The sequence below is a fragment of the Prionailurus viverrinus genome, chromosome D4 (genome assembly GCF_022837055.1).
Source record: "Prionailurus viverrinus isolate Anna chromosome D4, UM_Priviv_1.0, whole genome shotgun sequence".
NCBI lineage: Eukaryota > Metazoa > Chordata > Mammalia > Carnivora > Felidae > Prionailurus > Prionailurus viverrinus.
In genome coordinates this window covers 63,861,962-63,882,766 of record NC_062573.1, presented here as the reverse complement: position 1 = coordinate 63,882,766, position 20,805 = coordinate 63,861,962, and the positions used below count along the sequence as shown (strand labels likewise).

At 40.7% G+C, this 20,805-nt stretch overlaps 1 protein-coding gene across 3 annotated transcripts in view; it reads right to left on the bottom strand.

Annotated features, from left to right (window-relative positions):
* The window catches only part of RASEF (RAS and EF-hand domain containing), an 80,495-nt gene that overhangs the window by 14,493 nt on the left and 45,197 nt on the right, over window positions 1–20,805 (bottom strand). Inside the window, exons 5-14 of one of the 3 annotated variants that reach the window (XM_047831545.1) lie at window positions 19,464–19,541; window positions 16,796–16,911; window positions 14,665–14,733; window positions 12,509–12,593; window positions 11,026–11,114; window positions 7,536–7,770; window positions 7,095–7,232; window positions 6,831–6,978; window positions 5,480–5,561; window positions 2,941–3,055 (exon numbers count right to left, since the gene is read on the bottom strand). In XM_047831545.1, coding sequence (XP_047687501.1) covers window positions 2,941–3,055; window positions 5,480–5,561; window positions 6,831–6,978; window positions 7,095–7,232; window positions 7,536–7,770; window positions 11,026–11,114; window positions 12,509–12,593; window positions 14,665–14,733; window positions 16,796–16,911; window positions 19,464–19,541 — 1,155 coding nt within the window. The remainder of the gene's footprint in view (window positions 1–2,940; window positions 3,056–5,479; window positions 5,562–6,830; window positions 6,979–7,094; window positions 7,233–7,535; window positions 7,771–11,025; window positions 11,115–12,508; window positions 12,594–14,664; window positions 14,734–16,795; window positions 16,912–19,463; window positions 19,542–20,805) is intronic. The other 2 variants (XM_047831546.1, XM_047831547.1) reach the window with 2 other exon arrangements.

Below are 20,805 nucleotides of genomic sequence, written 5' to 3'. Positions count from 1 at the left end.
GGGTGGCTCAGTCAGTTAAGTGGCCAACTTCAGCTCAGGTCACAATCTCATGGTTCCTGAGTTCGAGCCCCACATCAGACACTCTGCTATCAGTGCAGAGGCCGCTTCCTATCCACTTTGGATCCTCTGTCTCTCTCTGCCCCTCCCCGCTCTTGCTCGCTCTCTCTCTCTCCCTCTCAAAAATAAACATTTAAATAAATAAATAAATAAATAAACTGTCCCTGTAGAATTTCCTCAAATTAGAGTGAGCCATGGCAAAGGTTTATCACGCTTTGTTTTTTTCTGAAGGTGAAAGTCTAATGCCAACTGGTATCTAATTTTTCCCGATTGCAAATTCAATCATTCATCTTCAATACAGTTTTCATCCTTTTCAGACCCTGTGAAAGGTGATCCAAAGAGCTAAAAAGGTCACTTATCATGTGTTGGTGATTAGCAAATCACGGCAAATTATGAGGTCCTGGTACATGCTGTGGCTGGTCACTAAGGGCCGTTTCAACATGGGCTGACCTTGCCTTTAGGCCTCCTTTCCTTGAGCATAAATCCAAAGACTTAAAACAAAGACTAAGTCTAAAAACAACAACAACAATTAAAAAACCAAACAAACAAAAAACAAAGACTAAGTCTGATAGTTTTAACATAAAGTTTTGCTATCGATTTTGAATTTCTGTGGGGTATGAGTTTGCTGGGATCGCTCTGTCCCAGGGAGGTCTGTCTGTTCCCTTAAGCAGCTGCTTTTCCTCTGTTCACTGATGGTACCTTGGAATTCCTTTCTGGACCTCAAAAGCTTTTCTCAACCCACTGCTTACTCTGGCGCTTTATCCCAGTAGCAACCAGGGTTGAATCAGGACAGCCAATTCCCCATTCAACTCCTAACCTCTATATAACCACAAGCCATTGTCCTGTTCTTTCTCTACCTCAAGTTTCACATAAAAAAGTGAGAAAAACATTACACTTTTTACTTCTTTTCTCAGATACATTACAGAGATGAATATAACATGTGGAAAGTTTTGTGAAATAAAAATCCTACATAAATGTCAACACACTTTCATCGTTATTTATAACAAATTTAAGCCATGATATTTCAGTAGAACAAAATGCACATTTCTTTGTCATTTCTCACATCACTTCTTTAGTTAGAAAGAGATCACTAATTCTATTTTTGATAGGGTATTAAATAGGCCCAACTGAAGAATCTAGAGGCTAACCTGGTATCATACAGCAATCAGTTCTGTGTTTAGCCACCACTGTACTATTTCATGCCTGTTAAAAATTATAGATAATGGACTTAATTGAAAAATTATATTAGCCACTATTTTTTTTTAATTTTATTTTTTCTAAAAGAGTATATTGAGTGGTGCCTGGGTGGCTCCATTGGTTGGGCGACCGACTTTGGCTCAGGTCATGATCTCTCGGTTTGTGAGTTTGAGCCCCGTGTCAGGCTCTGTGCTGACAGCTCAGAGCTTGGAGCCTACTTATGATTCTGTGTTTCCCTCTCTCTGCCCCTCCCCTGCTCACGCTCTGTGTTTGTCTCTCAATAATAAATAAACGTTAAAAAAAAATTAAAAGAGTATATTGAACCATAGCTTGTAGTTTTATGTTGATTAATAACTGCTGGGGGCTCCTGGGTGGCTCAGTCAGTTAAGCGACTGACTTTGGCTCAGGTCATGATCTCATGGTTCGTGAATTTGAGCCCCACGTCGGGCTCTGTGCTGACAGCTCAGAGCCTGGAGCCTGCTTTGGATTCTGTGTCTCCCTCTCCCTCTCTGCCCTTTCCCCATTCATGCTCTGTCTCTCAAAAATAATAAATAAACATTAAGAAAAATTAAAAAAAAATAAACGCTGACAGCAAGACACCTGGGTGGCTCAGTCGGTTAAGCATTTCACTTTTGATTTTGTTTCAGGTCATGATCTCGTCATGGTTCTGGGATCGAGCCCCACATCAAGCTCTGTACTGACAGCATGGAGCCTGCTTAGGATTCTCTCTCTCTCAAAATAAACAAACATTTAAAAAAATAAATAAAACTTAAAAAAAATAACCTCTGGCAGCACACTATGGTCAAAATCATTTCCTACTTTCAGAAATTATTCACCATGAAATCAAAGATAAGAAAGGTCCTCAGATGAAAGGCATCATCTCATTTAACAAACAAACAAAAAAGAGCACAGATGTTACCACGTATGTTTAAAATAACAACTGGAGGGGCACCCAGGTGGCTCAGTTGGTTGAGCGTCCAACTTCGGCTCAGGTCACGATCTCACAGCTCGTGAGTTCGAGCCCTGCATCAGGCTCTGTGCTGACAGCTCGGAGCCCTGGAGCCTGCTTCAGATTCTGTGCCTCCCTCTCTCTCTGCCCCAACCCACTTGCATTCTGTCTCTATCTCTCTCAAAAATAAACAAACATTTAAAAAAAATTAAAAAGTAAATAAATAAATAAAATACCAACTGGTATTTCAGTGATACCCAAATTACTGCCACCACAAGGCTGAGAACGCAGGTGCCACAGAACTGGGCCGTGCACATGCTCACATCCGTGATGCGACACCTACACATCCGGCATGCATGGAAGGCCCTGTGCAACACCCAGTCATGCTACACACTACCCCATGTGTAAAAGCAGCTTCTTCTCAGGCTGCCTGCATGTGCATTTACTTCCAAAAGGGTTCTGATTTCATCTGTAAGAACACCCCCAAGTTTCATTCCCAGAAGCTCCCTTCAGTGGTATCCATGGTTCTGTGGAAACCTACCCAGCTACTGAGGAAGAGACCAATACTGCCAAGTGTCACTGGAAACTCCCTCTAACACCCAGTCCTTCCTGTGACAGCCTGGACCAATGGTCTCTACCGGTGTGCACTTCAACCAAGAAAAGAAATCGCACATTCCAAGACGGCCTATGACTCTCTTGTGTAATTTTTGGTTTGTTTCTCTGTGTTGAGGTCTTACCTCAATCATATCTACCCACTCTCGTACATTAAGAAAGGATTTCTCGCACGTCACATCATACAGCAACAGAACGCCATCTGCTCTCCTGAAGTAAGACTTGGCAATACTTCTGAATCTGGCAAAGAGAAAAGCATGTTAAATAACGGTTCTAATCAGTCCACTGGGCAGGAGCTGCCCCTTCATCTCTTTTATGCTTTTTTTCTCATCTTCTAGAATAAGCCTCCCCTGAGAAGACTCTAACGGCAACCGTCACTGTGAAAACAGCCACCTCCAAGGACTGGGATGTCTCAGCAGAAGGTAACTGAACAACAATCTGGGGTGCTAATCTACAAGAGCCAATCAATTTCTCCATCAAACTACCACAAGAATGTCTGCAAACCGCAAAACATAACCAGGACAAGGTTGAAGCATAATTTCTTAAAAATTTCAGCCTTGGCAACAAGCTCCTGAACCTACATGTGGGACACAGAGGAGGGAGGGAGATGCACAAGAGAGAAAATCTCTGTTTTGGTGGGGGAGGGGGGGGGTCACATGAAAGAACAACGGCTGCAACAGGCCAGAAACTGTATACACAGGGTGAGGGGCAGCTCGTGAGGGGAAGAGCATATACCTCAACGTGTATGTCCCAACTCTAAGCCAACTGCCCTATTTTAATTAATTAATTAATTTGTTTATTTATTTTTATTTTTTCAATATATGAAATTTATTGTCAAATTGGTTTCCATACAACACCCAGTGCTCATCCCAAAAGGTACCCTCCTCAATACCCATCACCCACCCTCCCCTCCCTCCCACCCCCCATCAACCCTCAGTTTGTTCTCAGTTTCCAACAGTCTCTTATGCTTTGGCTCTCTCCCACTCTAACCTCTTTTTTTTTTTTCCTTCCCCTCCCCCATGGGTTTCTGTTAAGTTTCTCAGGATCCACATAAGAGTGAAAACATATGATATCTTTCTCTGTATGGCTAATTTCACTTAGCGTCACACTCTCCAGTTCCATACACGTTGCTACAAAGGGCCATATTTCGTTCTTTCTCATTGCCCTGTAGTACTCCATTGTGTATACAAACCACAATTTCTTTATCCATTCATCAGTTGATGGACATTTAGGCTCTTTCCATAATTTGGCTATTGTTGAGAGTGCTGCTATAAACATTGGGGTACAAGTGCCCCTATGCATCAGTCCTCCTGTATCCCTTGGGTAAATTCCTAGCAGTGCTATTGCTGGGTCATAGGGTAGGTCTATTTTTAATTTTCTGGGGAACCTCCACACTGTTTTCCAGAGTGGCTGCACCAATTTGCATTCCTACCAACAGTGCAAGAGGGTTCCCGTTTCTCCACATCCTCTCCACCATCTATAGTCTCCTGATTTGTTCATTTTGGCCACTCTGACTGCTAACTGCCCTATTTTATATTATCTTCAGTAAGGCCACATCAACCGTGAGTGTTTTTTATTCCTTTTTTTAAAAAATATTTTTTAAATGTTTATTTATTTTAGAGGGCAGGGGCAGAGAGATGGGGACAGAGGATCTGAAGCAGGCTCCGTGCCGACAGCAGAGAGCCCGATGCAGGGCTTGAACTCACAAACTGTGAGATCATGACCTGAGTTGAAGCTTAACCGACTGAGCCACCCAGGCATCCCAACCACAAATATTTTTTTGTTTTTTTTAATTAATTTTTTAATGTTTATTTATATTTGAGAGAGAGAAAGCGAGAGAGAGAGAAAGAGAGAGAGAGAAAGAGAGAGAGAGAGAGAGAGTGCGTGAGTAGGAGGGATAGAGAGAGACGAAAACAGAGAAACTGAAGCAGGCTCCAGGTTCTGAGCTGCCAGCACAGAGCCTGACGTGGGGTTCGAACCCACAAACTGCGAGATCATGACCTGAGCCGAAGTCGGGTGCTTAACTGACTGAGCCACCTAGGCGCCCCATGAATGTTTTTTAAACGTTGAAACTCAGCCTGCTCCAGAATATGAGCTCCGGGTGAACAGCTTTTACATATCTCTGTCTGTTCCCTGCTGAATCTTAGCAGCCTGAGTAGTGCCTGGTACACAGGCAGGCAGCACCCAAACTTAGTTGAACAACTGGAGAGATTCTATTTCCAAAGAGTTAGACAAGATTAAAACCTGTGCTTAATACTTATGGTCATTGGCAATGAATGCAAGATAAGGCAATGCCACCCAACATGAGTCTTCTATTTAGTTTGTGCCTCTGCCCTTGAACTGAAGGAAGCGGACAGATTCTCTTTTCCATCACTTACTGTACCCGACTAAGTATCTGCCCCCACTGACACTGCATTTGGACTGCTGGGTCACCTAAATTCCCTTGTTCTCTTTTTCCCAAGTGAACACAGGCTCAGAGGAAGCCTAAAGATCTCCACGGACAACTGACAGGTAAGTGAAGGAGGGAAGAATGTGGCAAAAAGTGCGCATTCCTGAAATTGTAATATAATTATATGATCACGAGCAGAAAAAAACACGAAGCACCTTAGGAGGCTTGTCTAGGCAAACCTAAGCAGAGCCCGAAGCACCAAACAAAGCACTTGCCTCTCCTGACCGGCTGTATCCCAGAGCTGCAGGACCGTTCGCTCTCCATCCACAATGAGAGTTTTCATTTGAAAATCAACTCCTAAGAAGGAATTATAAGAGAACATGATGTAAATAATTCTATTGTTCTTTTACTCTCAAGCACTACTGGGATAAGACAAAAGCCAATAAGCCAAGCTCAGTGAGGTAAACAGGAATGAATGTGGCCTTCAAGGAGACTGACCTTCAGATACTAATTACAAGTCAGACCACACGTGTGCACACAGATGTACCATCTGCAGGTTGGCTGACTTGGGGAAGGATTTAATCTACGGACAAAAGGAAAATCTATGTTCTATTTGCTTGGGTAATCAGACGAACTCAGTTATGTCTCTGTGTTTGTGTGTGTGCATGTGTATGTGCTTGTGTGCACATAAAAGTGCATATGTGTATGTATGTGCATGTGTATGAGTGTGTATACGGGTAAAACACACATACGTGCCATGCTCTTTAGCAACTGAACAAAACACTGCAGTCTTTTTATGAATCAAATTACAGTGAACTTTCAGCTTTGTTATCTTGAAGGGTATGTAACAAAGGACCATAAATTTACAAAGACACCCAACTGTGAAGAGGGTAATCAATCTGTTCTAATATTTCTAGTTATCAAAATAAGAACTCTTAGATGAAGAACAAAAGTGAATGATAATTTGCGTATCTTCAACCCTATTTACTGATTATTATGCAAATCTGGGAAATCAGGACACTTCTTTTCTTGTTCTCAGAAGTATTTGCTCATGTATTCCATTGTAAAGGAGGGGAGGGATCATACACCTGCCTATGATTTTGACCATGACAAACTGGCCATTAATAATGTCACTTTATCAATAAGTGACATCTTATCAGAAAAGCTTTCCCTGGCCACCCTGTGTGAGATTTCGCCTCTCTCCAAACCTCATATTTTTTTATTTGTTTTTCACCGACTCCCGTCCTTTGGGATGTAGCTTCCTTCGAGGCTGAGTTTTAGTTGACTGTTCATTGTGTGCCCTCAGCACCTACAACTGCATTTGGCTCACAGCAGAACCCAGGAAATGTTTGCTGAACAAATGAATCTCCAGCTCTGAACTTGGTTCAGTTTTTCTGACCGGCTAAGTAGATTATCTTTGTCCTTTGTCAGTCTTCTTTTCCTAAAGTTGGGCCTTCACTAAAACAGAAGAGGACCATTCTACAGACAAGGAGACACACACACACACACACACGCATGTACGTATACAGAGAGAGATCTGTATATCTGTGTATCTAATCTCTAAAGAAAATAAACTCAAGCTAAACAAGGTCATCTCCCCATTATCAACTGAAGAAGGAACCATACCCAAAGTGGCACTTGTATTTCCTCGAAATTCATTCTTGCAAAGTCTCATGAGGAAACTAGACTTCCCCACTGCAGCATCTCCAGCAAGCACAATCTTGTAAGCCTTCTGTGAGCTGGAAGATTTATGGTTACCATCCACCATGTCTGTCTAGGGGACAAAAGCCACAGTGGGTGATAAAGGTCATGCCAGTTTTCTTCCTAAAAAGTTATATGACACCGAAAATTCACAGTGTTCATGAATAAAATACCTCAGCAACTACCTACCGGTGGTGACAGTGCCGAGATGGGCTTTCTCGAAGAACTGACAATGCTGCCTTCGCTAGAAGGCCCCTGGGGCTTCCAGTCCAAGATGGAAGCCACGCCTTCTGCACCAAACGTCTCTTCATCTCTTATATCAGGAACCTAATTTTTTTTTTTAAGGCAGTGATTAAAAAACAAAGTCTCTCATTACACATATACATCATGGATTAGAGAGAAGAAAAATAAGTAGCTGAATCTATAGTCAGTGCTGTTAGGGAACAGAGTAGCCCCGAATGGCAATCTGTGAGAATTTCTTCTCAACTTGGTGGAGGGAAAAACCATTCGGCTGACTATGTTTCATATTTATAACCGTTAAGTCGTATTCCCATGACGGATACAAGTCAAATCGGGTGACAGATTTCTATCAAAGGTAAGGCCCAGGAGACCATGATTTCTGGGGCTTACGTCTGTGTCTGAAGCATCGCCTGCAAAGCTCTCCTGCGTGCAGTGTGACCTCTGAAGTCCCCTCTGGTGCTTGTACTCCACCTCTGAGTCATACTCATTGGAGTCTCTCAGGGTAGACAAGCCGCTGTCGAAGCAGCTCTCAGGCAGGCTGTCAACCTCACAATTCATTCTCTGCATTGGATCACAGAGGGCCAACGAGTCACAGTCCTCATCCACATAGGAAGAGCGGGATGACCTGGTGACAAAGGGGAAGAGAGATTTACCGGAGAGCTCACAAAGCTCAGGACCACACAGCAGTGGACTCCAGAAGATCAACACTCTAGCTTTGGCCAAGAACCACAATGTATTCCATGATTATGCATCAGGGGAAACAAAATGTTCAAAGCAATATCAGTTCATTCCATGCAACAATCAGTTAACATAAAGATACTCAAATCAAACATTTAACAAAAATGAAGCTGTTTTTAAAATCACTATTTCCTGATACAAAAGGAATTACAGTGTCCAGGGCATAAATGCAATCTCAAGTTGAGTTAAGAAAAATGTATGCAGAACATGTGAACCTTTTTACTCTGATGTGTTTGGAATATATTCCAAACAGCTTGTCCATTTCTGGATAACTCTCTACTTAAAAGAGATGCTGAGAACCTGGACAGCGAAGGCATCTATGGTGACGTGAGACTCAGATACAAGAAATAGTTCTGTGAACTCAGCTTAAGTCTCGTGAACTCAGCTTAAGTCTTAACAGTTTCTCTCCTCAAATACTCAAAGAGCAACACATAATGAAGAAGAATACATTCTCTCAAGTTGCACAAGACAAAATAAGGGCCAACTGATAAACTTTTCCAGGAGTCATACTTCTAAACAACATGGTGAAAAATGACAGGCAATTAGAAAGGTATGGTACTGGAATATGACCTGGGAGTTTTCTGCCAGTAGGTGTTGATACAGAGTCTAGAAAGACTCCTATAGGAAAGGTACTTGGATAAAGGCTAGATCCCCTGACTTCTATGGATGTTTCCATTTATCAAACTCTCTAACATCTTATAAGTGAGGCAGAAATTAACATCAAACAGGAGAATCAAAAGAAACCACATTATTTCCCTATATACTTTTGCTTTTCCATTTGATTTTCACAAAAACCTAAGTTTATGTTGAAATAAAAGCAAGGGCTATAACTCATTTAGTCACTACTACACTCTGGGGACGATTCTGGCCACTTGGCATAGACCATCTCATCAGAATGGAGAAATGGCCAGGGTATATAAGTGTACAGAGATAAAAATATTAAGAGATTAATATGCTTAGAAAACAGAAGGTGATCTCAAATATAAGTAAATATAAGCCATATAAATCTGAGAACTCAAAAATATTTTGGTTCCATTAGCAAATGTGTCAAATTAATTAAAAAGGTAATAACTTAAACCACCAAACTCTCCCTAAATATGTTGCTCATATCCTGGGGCATGTATTCACACCATATCTGTAGCTAGCTATCTGTGTGTGTGTGTGTGTGTGTGTGTGTGTGTGTGTGTGTGTACATTTTCTTGTGGTTTTATAATTTATGAAACTCTCCTTCCAAAACTGATTGAGGTAACACTATAAGGAAACTAAGAAAACCATACTCATAATATAGTGCCAACTACTTCAGCTCCATGTAATTATTGATCAGAACTTTTTTAAAAAACTTATTCAGATTTTTGATAAGGAATGAATAAGTGAAATCCCGAATTGAGAAATCACTTCCATGAATATCCAGACTGCAAATTAAAAATATAGGTACAGATCAGACTTTCTCAAAATCAAGTTCTAGACATACTCTTTTAAAAGTAAACTATTCTTACTTCCCCAAAGAATATTTTCATCATAATTAAATATGTACAAATATAGAACAAGTCATATTTTTGTTACAGATCTTAGAGAAAACAAAAAACTAAAACAAATAGACAAGTTAAAACCCAGTAAGGCCACAAAAGCAATAAAATTCACAATGTGCTTTTGAGTTTTTATATTACCATCAAAAAGTAAATTTAAATGTTGATTTCTTACATCAAATTAATGACCCTCCAAAGGGGACATCAGTCCAGACCCTACTGGCCCACTGGTTCTTATTCAGGGTGATGAGCACCTGAGTGCTATGCTCTTATCTCTCTGAGCCACAGGCGTGTGATGACTTTGTCCCTTAGAACCTACTGTTGAGGAGTTCTTAGTCCAGTACTATTCAGTCTTACCCATAGTGTGTAATCTTTTCCAGAATGAACTATGGTAAAATTTCTGAAATAATTTTCAGTTATGTATCTTTTCCCTTATGTGCTTAGAATTGATCTTAAATATCAGTCCAGAAAAAGCACGTTGCACCCACACATTGTTAAAAAGAAGGAGCCTGGGTGGCTCAGTCGGTTAAGCTGTGCTGACAGCTCACAGCCTGGAGCCTGCTTCAGATTCTCCCTCTCTCTGCCCCTCCCTTGCTCTCTCTCTCTCTCTCTCAAAAAATGAACATTTAAAAAAAATTTAAATAAAGATAAAAAATGTCTACTGCTTAGTAACAGAGCAACCAAGTTGCCTACAAGTCTATAAACCATCCACATTTATTATTTCACAAATCAGTGAGCAACAAAACTTCTGATACCTGGATAGAATTTTCCTAAAAGTGACCACCAATAAGCCTTGGTAACAGACCTTTCTGAAAGGGGACCTGACCATCTTGCTATCTCCGTGATAGTAAGTACATTATTCTTGAGAACAAAAGTTCTCAAATGCAAAGGGAATGAACATGAATTGGAGGGTTGCACTGGAAATGGAGAGCTGGAAACCTAGAGTTTATGTGCTCACTTCTATTTACAAACTTTGATACACTCCAAAGTTAACTTTTTAAGTACAACAAAGGACATATGTGTTTGTACACACATGTATACATACATGTAACCTTTCTGTCCTTATCACTAGATCTCAAGCTAGGACCAATATTTCACTTCATATGATTCAGAATAGAGGTAAATTCTCACTTCAGCTTCAATACAATAGCTCACCAACACCTACTAGTCATATTTCTATTTGTTTTTAAAGTTTCCCTGCCCTTGAACACAGCTTACATATTATGCTGAGCTATTAAACATTTACAGATCACACCAAGAGTCTCAAAATCATATACCACACGTACATCAACATCCTACACTGTAATTCCATTTATTTCCCTGAAACAGCACTCAGAGTCCATTTCTTAGGAATACAACGTGATGAGGGATGAGGTAATGGGGAGCACATGTAAAATCAAGTCATGATAACATCTTAAGGAAACTACTTTGCCCTCTCTGGGACATTTTTACTTGGAATTTTTACAGGTTTCAGAAATTTACAATAACATAGCAGAAAACAGAAATTTGTGCCCAAAGTAGATTCTACTATTTTATTAATTCACCTTTAAGGAAATTCACTTTCCTTTTAACTTTGATCCAGAATTCAAACAAAAAGTAAGTAGGTGTTAACGTACCTGTCATAGCCCAGAGGTTGAGGGGAATTACCATTAAATTTGGGACTGCTTCTAGAAATTGTATTCCCTGGTGATATATTATTTATGCGCTGCAATACAAAAAATATATAAGCAATTTTTTGTTATGCTAGGTACATATAGTACATATACATATACACATATGTACAACACACTAGTTAACTTCCACTGTAATTCAAATCTTGGTATCCTACATGAGTAAGTGTTGCGTACAGATGCTGAGGTAAAAACTTCAACAAGGCACCTGCACACAGTACCCTTGCCTCATTGTGTCTTCAGTCCAAGCCTTACTGCATAAGCGATAAAAGGGTATCCCAGTTCCCCACATCTGCCAGGACCCTGCAATACCAACTTCTTTGGATTTCTCTCTTCTCAAACCATAATTTGGCCAAGTGACTGACCTGTCCATATGTAAAGCTACTGCATAGGAACCCCAAACTGGAAGCTGACCTCCAAAAGTGGGAGAGGAGGATTTCTGGCATGCGCCCTCTGGGGAAGTTCCTCAAATTTCCAAGAAGGGCTTAGCTTGTTTCCACAGCAGGGTTTTAAAACTACTGCCTCCACTCTGATAATCTTACCACCATAGAAAATACTTACTGTGTCTAAATGCATGCCTCAGTCAGAAGTGCATTCTCCCTCCTCAGAAATGAGCAGTATTTTCTTTGTACTTCTATAAGATTTCCCACTTTTTCTTATATTATTGCCATCCATGCACATCTTAATTCCCCACTACATTATAAACTCTTCTGGGACCCAGGTCACACTTTATACATCTTTCTCTGGTTTCCCTGAACATCTAACAGAGAATCAGTTAACATCTAGGTATTTATGTCTACAGAGGGGTGGCATATTTTTTAATTTGGGAAAATGTTGCTTCTTCTCATTAAATGGAATAGTTTCTCATTATTGTAAGTTCCCCTTTAAGAAAATACATGATTTGTGGGGTGCCTGGGCAGCTAAGTCCATTAAGCAAGTCTGACTCTTGGTCTTGGCTCAGGTCATGACCTCACTGTTCATGAGTCCAAGCCCCACGTCGGGTTCGGTCCTGCCAGTGGGGTCCTGCTTGAGATTCTCTCTCTTCCTCTCTCTCTACCCCTCCCCTGTTCATGCTTGCTCTCTTTCTCTCAAAACAAACAAACAAAATACTTTAAAAAGAAAATACATTATTTTCATCAAAATATCCCACTATAAGAAGGAACAAAATGTATTCTAAAATTCTACTTGCGGGGCTCCTGGGTGGCTCAGTCAGTTAAGCATCTGACTTCAGCTCTGGTCATGATCTTACGGTTCGTGAGTTCAAGCCCCACATCAGGCTCTGTGCTGACAGCCCCGAGTCTGGGGCCTGCTTCAGATTCTGTGTCTCCCTCTCTCTCTGCCCCTCCCCCACTCACACTCTCTCTCTGTCTCTCAAAGATACATAAATGTTAAAATTAAAAAAAAATAAAATAAAATTCTACTTGCATACCAAAGATCTGTTGAACTTGCTGTAACTGTTTTCAAGGGCACTCCTCAGGCCGTCATTACTGTCATGCAGTTTCCGGTTAGCTGTTCTACAAAGCAGATAAATTAAATAGATAGATAAGGAAAGTGGGGGTGAAAATCACTGCCTTTGCAGGCTCTCATGTTCATTCTATGGAATTACTTACCACCTGTTGCAACTTTGTGCCACTCCCCTTCAAACCTCATCAACTGAGATCATAATTCATTACTAGAACTACAACTTGGTGAATCACCTCTCTTTTAAAGGTTTGGAGGCATTTAAGGAAGGAATTAGCTATGCTGTGGAATCCCCTCCCTCAGGTAGGTTCACAGTGTGAGTAGGTTTCCTGCAGGTCTCTGTTCCCTAAGTGCCTGGACCCAGCTGGCCCCCTGCACGTGTCCCAGCCAGGTGTGGATGCGATGTGTTTTATCACACTTCTTTCTCCTCCTGGCTATTCCCACATCCTACTCATGGCCTGCCACTGCCCAGGTACCAGTTAAGGTTCCAGTATTGACTGTGGATTCAAATCCCAACACAGGCATGTACTTTCCATATAATTTATAGGAGTCATTTAAGCTGTCAAAGCCTCGGCAACCTCTTCTAAAAAATGAGGACAATAACAGAGCCCCTGCCTGAGAGCAGCCAATCTTTTCCTACTGAAGGCTTATCCATCCTTCAGATCTCAGCTCAACTGCTGCACCTGCCAGAACACTTTCTGGACCTTCCTGGTTAGGAGGAAGCTCTGTCCTGTATGCCCCTGGGGGACACGTCCCTTTCCTCTGTCCCACCTCCCCTGCAGCACTTTATGTTTGTTTCTATAATTATTGATCAGTTTCCATTCTCTTTCCCTAGATGAGCCCCATATCTAGAGAGACTTTTTTTTTTCTTTTTACTTGTACTCCATCCTCAGCTCCTGGAACACCTGACCCATAAAAGGTAATGAATGTAAATCTGCTGAATGAATGAATAAATGAATGAACAGAGTTACTATGTCAACCCTGTACCTGCTACAGGTGAGAATTAATAAGCATTGTAAATGGTGAAAAAAACAAAACAAAACAAAACAACAGGGGCGCTTGGGTGGCTCAGTGAGTTAGGCATCTGACATCGGCTCAGGTCACGATCTCAACATTCGTGAGTTTGAGCCCTGCATTGGGCTCTGTGCTGACAGTTCAGAGCCTGGAGCCCGCTTCAGAGTCTGTGTCTCCCTCTCTCTCTGCCCCTCCCTCACTCACACCCTCTCTCTCACTCTCAAAAATAAACATTAAAACAATTTAAAAACAAACAAACAAACAAACAACAACAACAACAACAAAACTTGACAAGCCTGACCTTACTTCCTTTGGGAAGACAAACCAGAAGAAAATACCTGGATATTGAAAAGAGAGCAGGGTGGAGGAGGAGAAGGTTTTGTGGAGAAGGCCCTCACAGGCTAGAATTACAGTAACTCAGGAGGAAAGTTGACAGGGTGGGTATAATATTTCCAGTAGGGTTTAAAAAAAAAAAAAACTAAGAAAAATAGCCATGTCACCAAGAACAATACACTGGGAAAGAATGATCCTGTGTACCTGGTGCTGTGGCATGAGCTAACAGGACTCCTGACAACCTCTGCTGGGCTGCAGAGGAAACCTCTCAGGTCACAGCCCTTAGTCTTTTTTTTTTTTTTTAACGTTTATTTATTTTTGGGACAGAGAGAGACAGAGCATGAACGGGGGAGGGGCAGAGAGAGAGGGAGACACAGAATCGGAAGCAGGCTCCAGGCTCTGAACCATCAGCCCAGAGCCCAACGTGGGGCTCGAACTCACGGACTGCGAGATCGTGACCTGAGCTGAAGTCGGACGCTTAACTGACTGAGCCATCCAGGTGCCCCAGGCCTTAGTCTTTACAGAGGTATTATAACATACCACCTGACTTGCGAGGGTTTTTAGAAAATTATACTCTAGCCTCTGGATTTGAATAGTTTACTTAGGATTAAAAGCATGAGAAAACCAAGTGGATGTGCTGGAGGCAGCATGGCGAGAAGAAATGAGCACATATCCGCAAACCCAGTATATGGCAACTTGTGTCAGATGTGGCACGGCTCTTATTAACAAAACATTAGGAAAATGTAGATGTAATGAGCATTTTATATGAGAACTTACTGGAGTATTTCGATTTGCCTCTCAAGACTATTTCGATCTTCTGTGTACTCTTGGATTATTTGCAGATCCCTGTAAAATCATATTTTATGTTTGAACAAGAATTTGGTATTCAGTCCTGCCTCACCTGTACCTATCTTCCCAGACCCCCTTTCTCAAAGATGTGTCCCTGGCCCTGGTTTTCTAGCTCCCTGCGCTTCCCACGCTCCTGCTCAGTTCCTCTGTGCCGTCAGCACATCCCCTCTGCTTCCTGTGCAAGTTTCTGGCTGTGTTCCTCCCAGAACATCATGACCCCTCCCCTTCTGCTAAGTCCACTCTCCCCAGGCACTCATTACCAGTCCCTTCGATCCAGCCTGCTCTCTCACCTCTGACCCTTCCCTGCTTATTCCCTGCCTTACACAATCCCAACCCAGCTACCTTCTCCTGCCTTATGATTCCTTCTCCTCTCCTTGCCTGGGCCTCCCCTCCTCACCCTGGACCGCAGAGGAGTCCGCAGGACCAGGCTTTCTCCGTCTGTTATAAACCTATGCTCAGAGATTCCTGTTGCTTTATTACAAAGCCCTGGCTGCCTTCCCATAACGTCCACTGAAAACAGCCACTCACCACCAGCCCATATTCTACCCCCATTCCTAAGTGGACAAATCCCTAAGCTTCCAAAGACTCTGAGGCTGTCAACTTTTGTTCACAATAACCTGTCTGCTGACTCTCTTGATGATAAAGCTCAAAGTTTCCCAATGGACTATAGGAATTTAAGTTCCTTAGTCAACAATTCTGGGCCCTTACATCATAGCCTTAAATTAGCTTTTAAAATTTTTAATTTTGTTTAACTTTTATCCTTCCATTCAAAATATCTTTTTCTGTCCAAACGTCTGAGCACTGTTCCCCAAACAGTCTTATCTGTCCCTATGTTTGTGCCTCTGCCTTGGTTACTGCCTCACCTGGAACATCTCTGAGACTCTCTTTTTCCATCTGTGAAATAGGAATACTAAAAGTCCCTATCTCATAGGATATTCTATGGACTGAAAGAGTTAATACTAGTAAAGTACTAAGTACAGGGCCCGGCAGACGGTAATGCTACTTTTGTTACTTGCTGATGTTTCCCCTTCAGCCAACACAAACCAACTCCTTTCAACCTCAATGTCTCCTCTTTAATAAAGTTTTCACTTCTTCTGAATAAAAAGTACATTTTGCCTACCATCACATGGCAGTGAACCCCACCTGTAACACTGCTGCTGGTATTGTTTCTGACACTGCTTAGCTCTCACGTTAACTCTGTCATCTTTTGGCTTTGAATCTTTCTCAACAACATTTGATGTTCTCACAGAGCAGAGACCATATTTTTGCTTTTTTATGTATTCTACACTCATAACTCCTTATTTAGTTTAGGAGCCTGTGTACAGTAAGTACTTGCTTCGCTGCTTTTCATTACAGGACTTTAATTCTGATTAAAGTTTGCAAGCAAATAAAACAAAAAGCAAGATAGTTTTCCCAAGTGTACATGTTTTATATATGTGAGTGTGCATATGAATGTATGTGTATGTGTATACACATACGTACATGTATGTATTCTGTGCATATATCCATATATGCATTCACATGCAAGTGTGTGTATACAAATACATGCATTATACATTTGCACACCTTTACCTATATAAATATACAAATATATATAAATGCATGTGTTTGTGTGTGTGTGTGTGTTAGGTCTTGTGTTATTAACACCATACTAATAAAACTAAAGCATATCAAAAGGAAATGACTTACTAATAAGATGCTACTTTTTCCCCTTTCATATGTTGAAGGGCCAGGATTCCCACCTTCAAAGCACTTTAATTAGCACTGACCCCTGACACTTCATATTCTTCTGGTCCCAATAATTTAAGTATTTATTAAGTCCTGCACTGTCCTAAGCACTCAATAACTAAACTAATATGTTTGTTAAAAAAATTAAAACACAAAAATCACCAGGAAACATGACACTGAAAGTGAAAGCTTTAGAAAGAACATATCAGCAAAAGTTAATAAATAACTCTTTATTTATTTCAGTTATTACACAGCTCAGCTTCATTCACATGAATGGTCATCAAAACAAACATTCCACTCAAACTAAAGAATAAAATGGAGAGTTTCATACCTTTCTGAATTCAGACTCTGATCGGCATAATCACTTTTCAAAGCATCTAATTCACTCTGAAGAAAGGCTATGTTTGTCTGTGCTTCTAAAAGATCTTTCTTAACTTTCTGATTTTCCTGGAGAAGAGGAACAGCATGGGCAGTTAGATTCAGGAGTGTCTTCCACCTGAGAGAGTCAAGTGCAGGGGAACCTCGCGCACCAACCTTACCCCTCCACCGTTCTTCCAATCTTGGTATTCCAACAAACTACCAATTCAAGGTGATTTAAAATTATTATAAAGTATTAAAATCTCAAAGAACTAAATACTTGAAGCTGTTCTTTTTTTTTTTTAATGCTTGACATTTGGTGCCAAACAATAGTCAAGACCTGATCATGAGGTCCTTTAACATGTTATTGGCAAATAAACTCCAATCAAATACTTAAACATCTGTTTTACTCAATGAGAGCTACAAAAATGCTGACAAATATTCTGTGAAATTACTAGTACCTGTTACCAAGTAGACTGCCTTGTTTTTATAATAAATCCTATCACCTAATGTTTGTAAGTTTTGCACTTAAAAATAAACTAGTGTGGTTTAAAAAATGTCCATATTTTAAAAAAAAAAAAAAACCATTGGGCCTTCTGGTTCAAAATGATGGACTGAGCACTATTCTTTCCCTTTTGAGACCCCATTAACATGAAATACCAAATAACATGAAATAAACCAATACAAATTAAAAGAACGGAGGAGGGGTCCCTCAACCATTCAGTGAATTAAATACATTTTTGGAAAATGGAAACTGGATGGAAATATGCTAAAGGAAAGAGAACAGGAGCAAAGGAGGTACAGAAGAGGCAGAGTTGAAGGTTCTGCTATAGAACAAAGGAGGAGGCAAAGGAGAAGACAGTCGGAGCTAAAAACAGAGATTACATTTTTATATTAAGGCACACCCCCCCCCCAAGGCCATCCCCTTTATACTAGCAAATAATAGCAGATAGTTGATTCCCAAGGCAGTAATACAGGGCATGTCTTTTAAAAAATAACTGGAAGACCCTGATACTGTTAGCTACAGCTTCTCGATTATCCATACCCCACTCATTCCGGTAATCAGGGGTCCCACAGTCTGACAGTCAGCTTCACACACAGAGCTCCTAGGAAGACTCTCTTTCAGGGAAGAGGCCTTGAGGTAAACAGATCTATTTACCTAGCTGCACAGGAATCCTACACCAGCGACCTTTTAAAATGCTCAGAAATTACAGGATGACATAAGGGGAGCAAGTTTGAAAAACAATCACTCCAATAAGAACTGAAACTTTGTGGACTCCAAAATTAATATTTTCAAGGAGAAAAAACAAACTCCATGCATTGGGAACAATAAATAAGAACCTGTAAGGCATCAGTGGATGATATCATGAAGATGCCAGAGTTGGGGTTTTTTGTGTTTGTTTGTTTGTTTTACAAGAAACCAAAAACTCAACCAGAAAATCCAAGAAAAACAAGCAATTCCACAAGAAAGTCATGATCCAAGTACAAAGCCAACTAAGATGTGGCAAAATTTGGAACTGCTGGTGCATTCCACTTTGACCACAAAGCTGGGAGCTTCCCTTCTGAATGGTACGGAGTAATGACTACAGAGAAAGAAAGGCACTTCTGCACAGCCAGCTCACTTCTGGCTCTGCAATGAGAATATTTAGACTCATAATAAAGGAAATGCTCACTACTGGCTTTCAAGAGTCCACCTAAAAACAAAGACAATTTTAAGGATGGTAACAAAACAGATGCAAATGCTGTCAACTGCGGCAACAGAAAGAGCAAAGGTATGGTCAGCAAAAGATGGGAAAGGGACAAAAAGAGGAACGCTGGAGGAAGAGAAGGGCAAGAACAGTCATCCTACAAAGCCAGGGACACAGACGGAGCTGAAGTTGTAAGAATACAGGGTTAACAATTTCGAGTTCAAGGGCGATGCCATTACTGCTTTGAATTAAAAAATAAGTAAAAGCATTCACAATAGGGGGCATCTGGGTGGCTCAGTCACTTAAGCGTCTGACTTTGACTCAGGTCATGATCTCACAGGTTCGATTTGTGAGTTCCATTCAGAGTTCGAGCCTGGGGCCATGTGGGGCTCTGCACTGACAGCTCAGAGCCTGCTGCCCCTCCCCCGCTCTGGTGCACACGTGTGCACATACTCTTTCTCTCTCAAAATTAAATAAAAAATATTTTTTAAAAATCCAGAGGAATGGGGGTGCATGGGGGGCTCAGTCAGTTAAGTGTCTGACTTTGGCTCAGGTCATGATATCATGGTTCATGAGTTTGAGCCCCACATCAGGCTCTGTGCTGACAGCCCAGAGCCTGGAGCCTGCTTCAGATTCTGTATCTCCCTCTCTCTCTGCCCCTCCCCTGCTCGTGCTCTGTCTCTCAAAAATTTTAAATGTTAAGAAAATTTTTTTTAAAGTCCAAGGCAATGCTTTATACTTAAAAAAAAACATTCACAATAGTTGGGGTATCACTGAGGATAAAAGCCTGAGTAACACCCTTGGTCAAAGGTATGTCAAAGACTTTCTCTAACTGCGGTATTAATTTCTCTCTATGCTTCCATCCCTGGAACACTGAAATAACAGCAATGATTATGTCTAGGAATCAGTCATCTAAGAGAAAATGTATTTCTGTAAGTGAAAGTTGATTCTTACCATTGATAAATCATAAATTTGCTTTTTTAATGCAGCCACATCTTCCTTTTGACTTATGTGTTTTGACTGTTCTTCTAGCTGAAAAAGCAAATAAAAGTTGTGCATTTTGCAAACTCGCTTTGAATTGCTTCAGTTAAGTTTCTGAATATCCATAAGTGTAGATACAGGAATTCTGAAAGTCTCCAATTTTCAACTTTATCAGTCATTAAACTACACATAACTCACGAGGATTTGAAAATTTGCTTTAAATAATTTAAATAATTTCAAGTTCCTGAACTTGAAAAAGGGGTTTTATCGTTTAATGAACTTCCTTCGAAACAACTGAAAAGTCCTTTTGGGAAACCTTTCAAATATTCAGCAACCTACCTTCGCTTTTTCAGTTATGCTACATAGGAGTCTGGACCTTTATATTCCCCAAGAACTTTTATCTGTACTTTTTATCTATCCTCTATTATGATTATTTATGAAGGCCTTAATTCTACCAGAGTCTAAGATTTTTAAAAGAGGGTTAGTGTCAGATTCAACTGTTTTCTTCACAGCGATTTCAGTAAATGCTTATTAAAATAACTGAAATCAATAAAATGTAAGTATGACATAAGGCTAATGAATACATACTTGAGCTCTGCTTTCTGGCTGACTTATTAGTATATGAATACATACACAAACTACATGAATACATACACGAGCTTTGCTTTCTTGTTGACTTGTTAGTATTACCAGACTAAACTGGCTCGGGAGCATCTCTAACATGGACAACAAAAAAATATCTTCCCTACAAACAGCTTACTTACCTGGAACCTTAGGGATTTATGGGTTTCCATTAATTGAATAGTTAGGTACTGAGCAAAAGGAATGCTGTATTTCATCAAGTCTAAGTCAAAGGCTAAGTAATCTGATGCTGGACTTTCTTCATCTTGCCAGACATCATCAACTAAAGATTTTCACACAACTATGCCGTGACTGCCGCATGGCAGACCATACGACTGTAACTAAGAAGAGCTCTTGATTTTATAAGAGGGATGTCAACTTCAGAGAAGAAAAATTGTGTGTGTGTGTGTGTGTGTGTGTGACCAGGGGGGGAGGGGGGTAGGATCTAGCTCCTCAGCATCAATGGCATAAGGTAATGGCAACTGTAACCAATTTGTGAACGTTTCCATAGTTCTTTAAATCCTTTAATGTTCTTACCCTATGACCCAGGAATGACACTACTAGGTATTTATCCAAGGGATATAGGAGTGCTGTTTTGAAGGGACACATGCACCCCAATGTTTATAGCAGCACTATCGACAACAAAGTATGGAAAGAGCCCAAATGTCCATCAACAGATGAATGGATAAAGAAG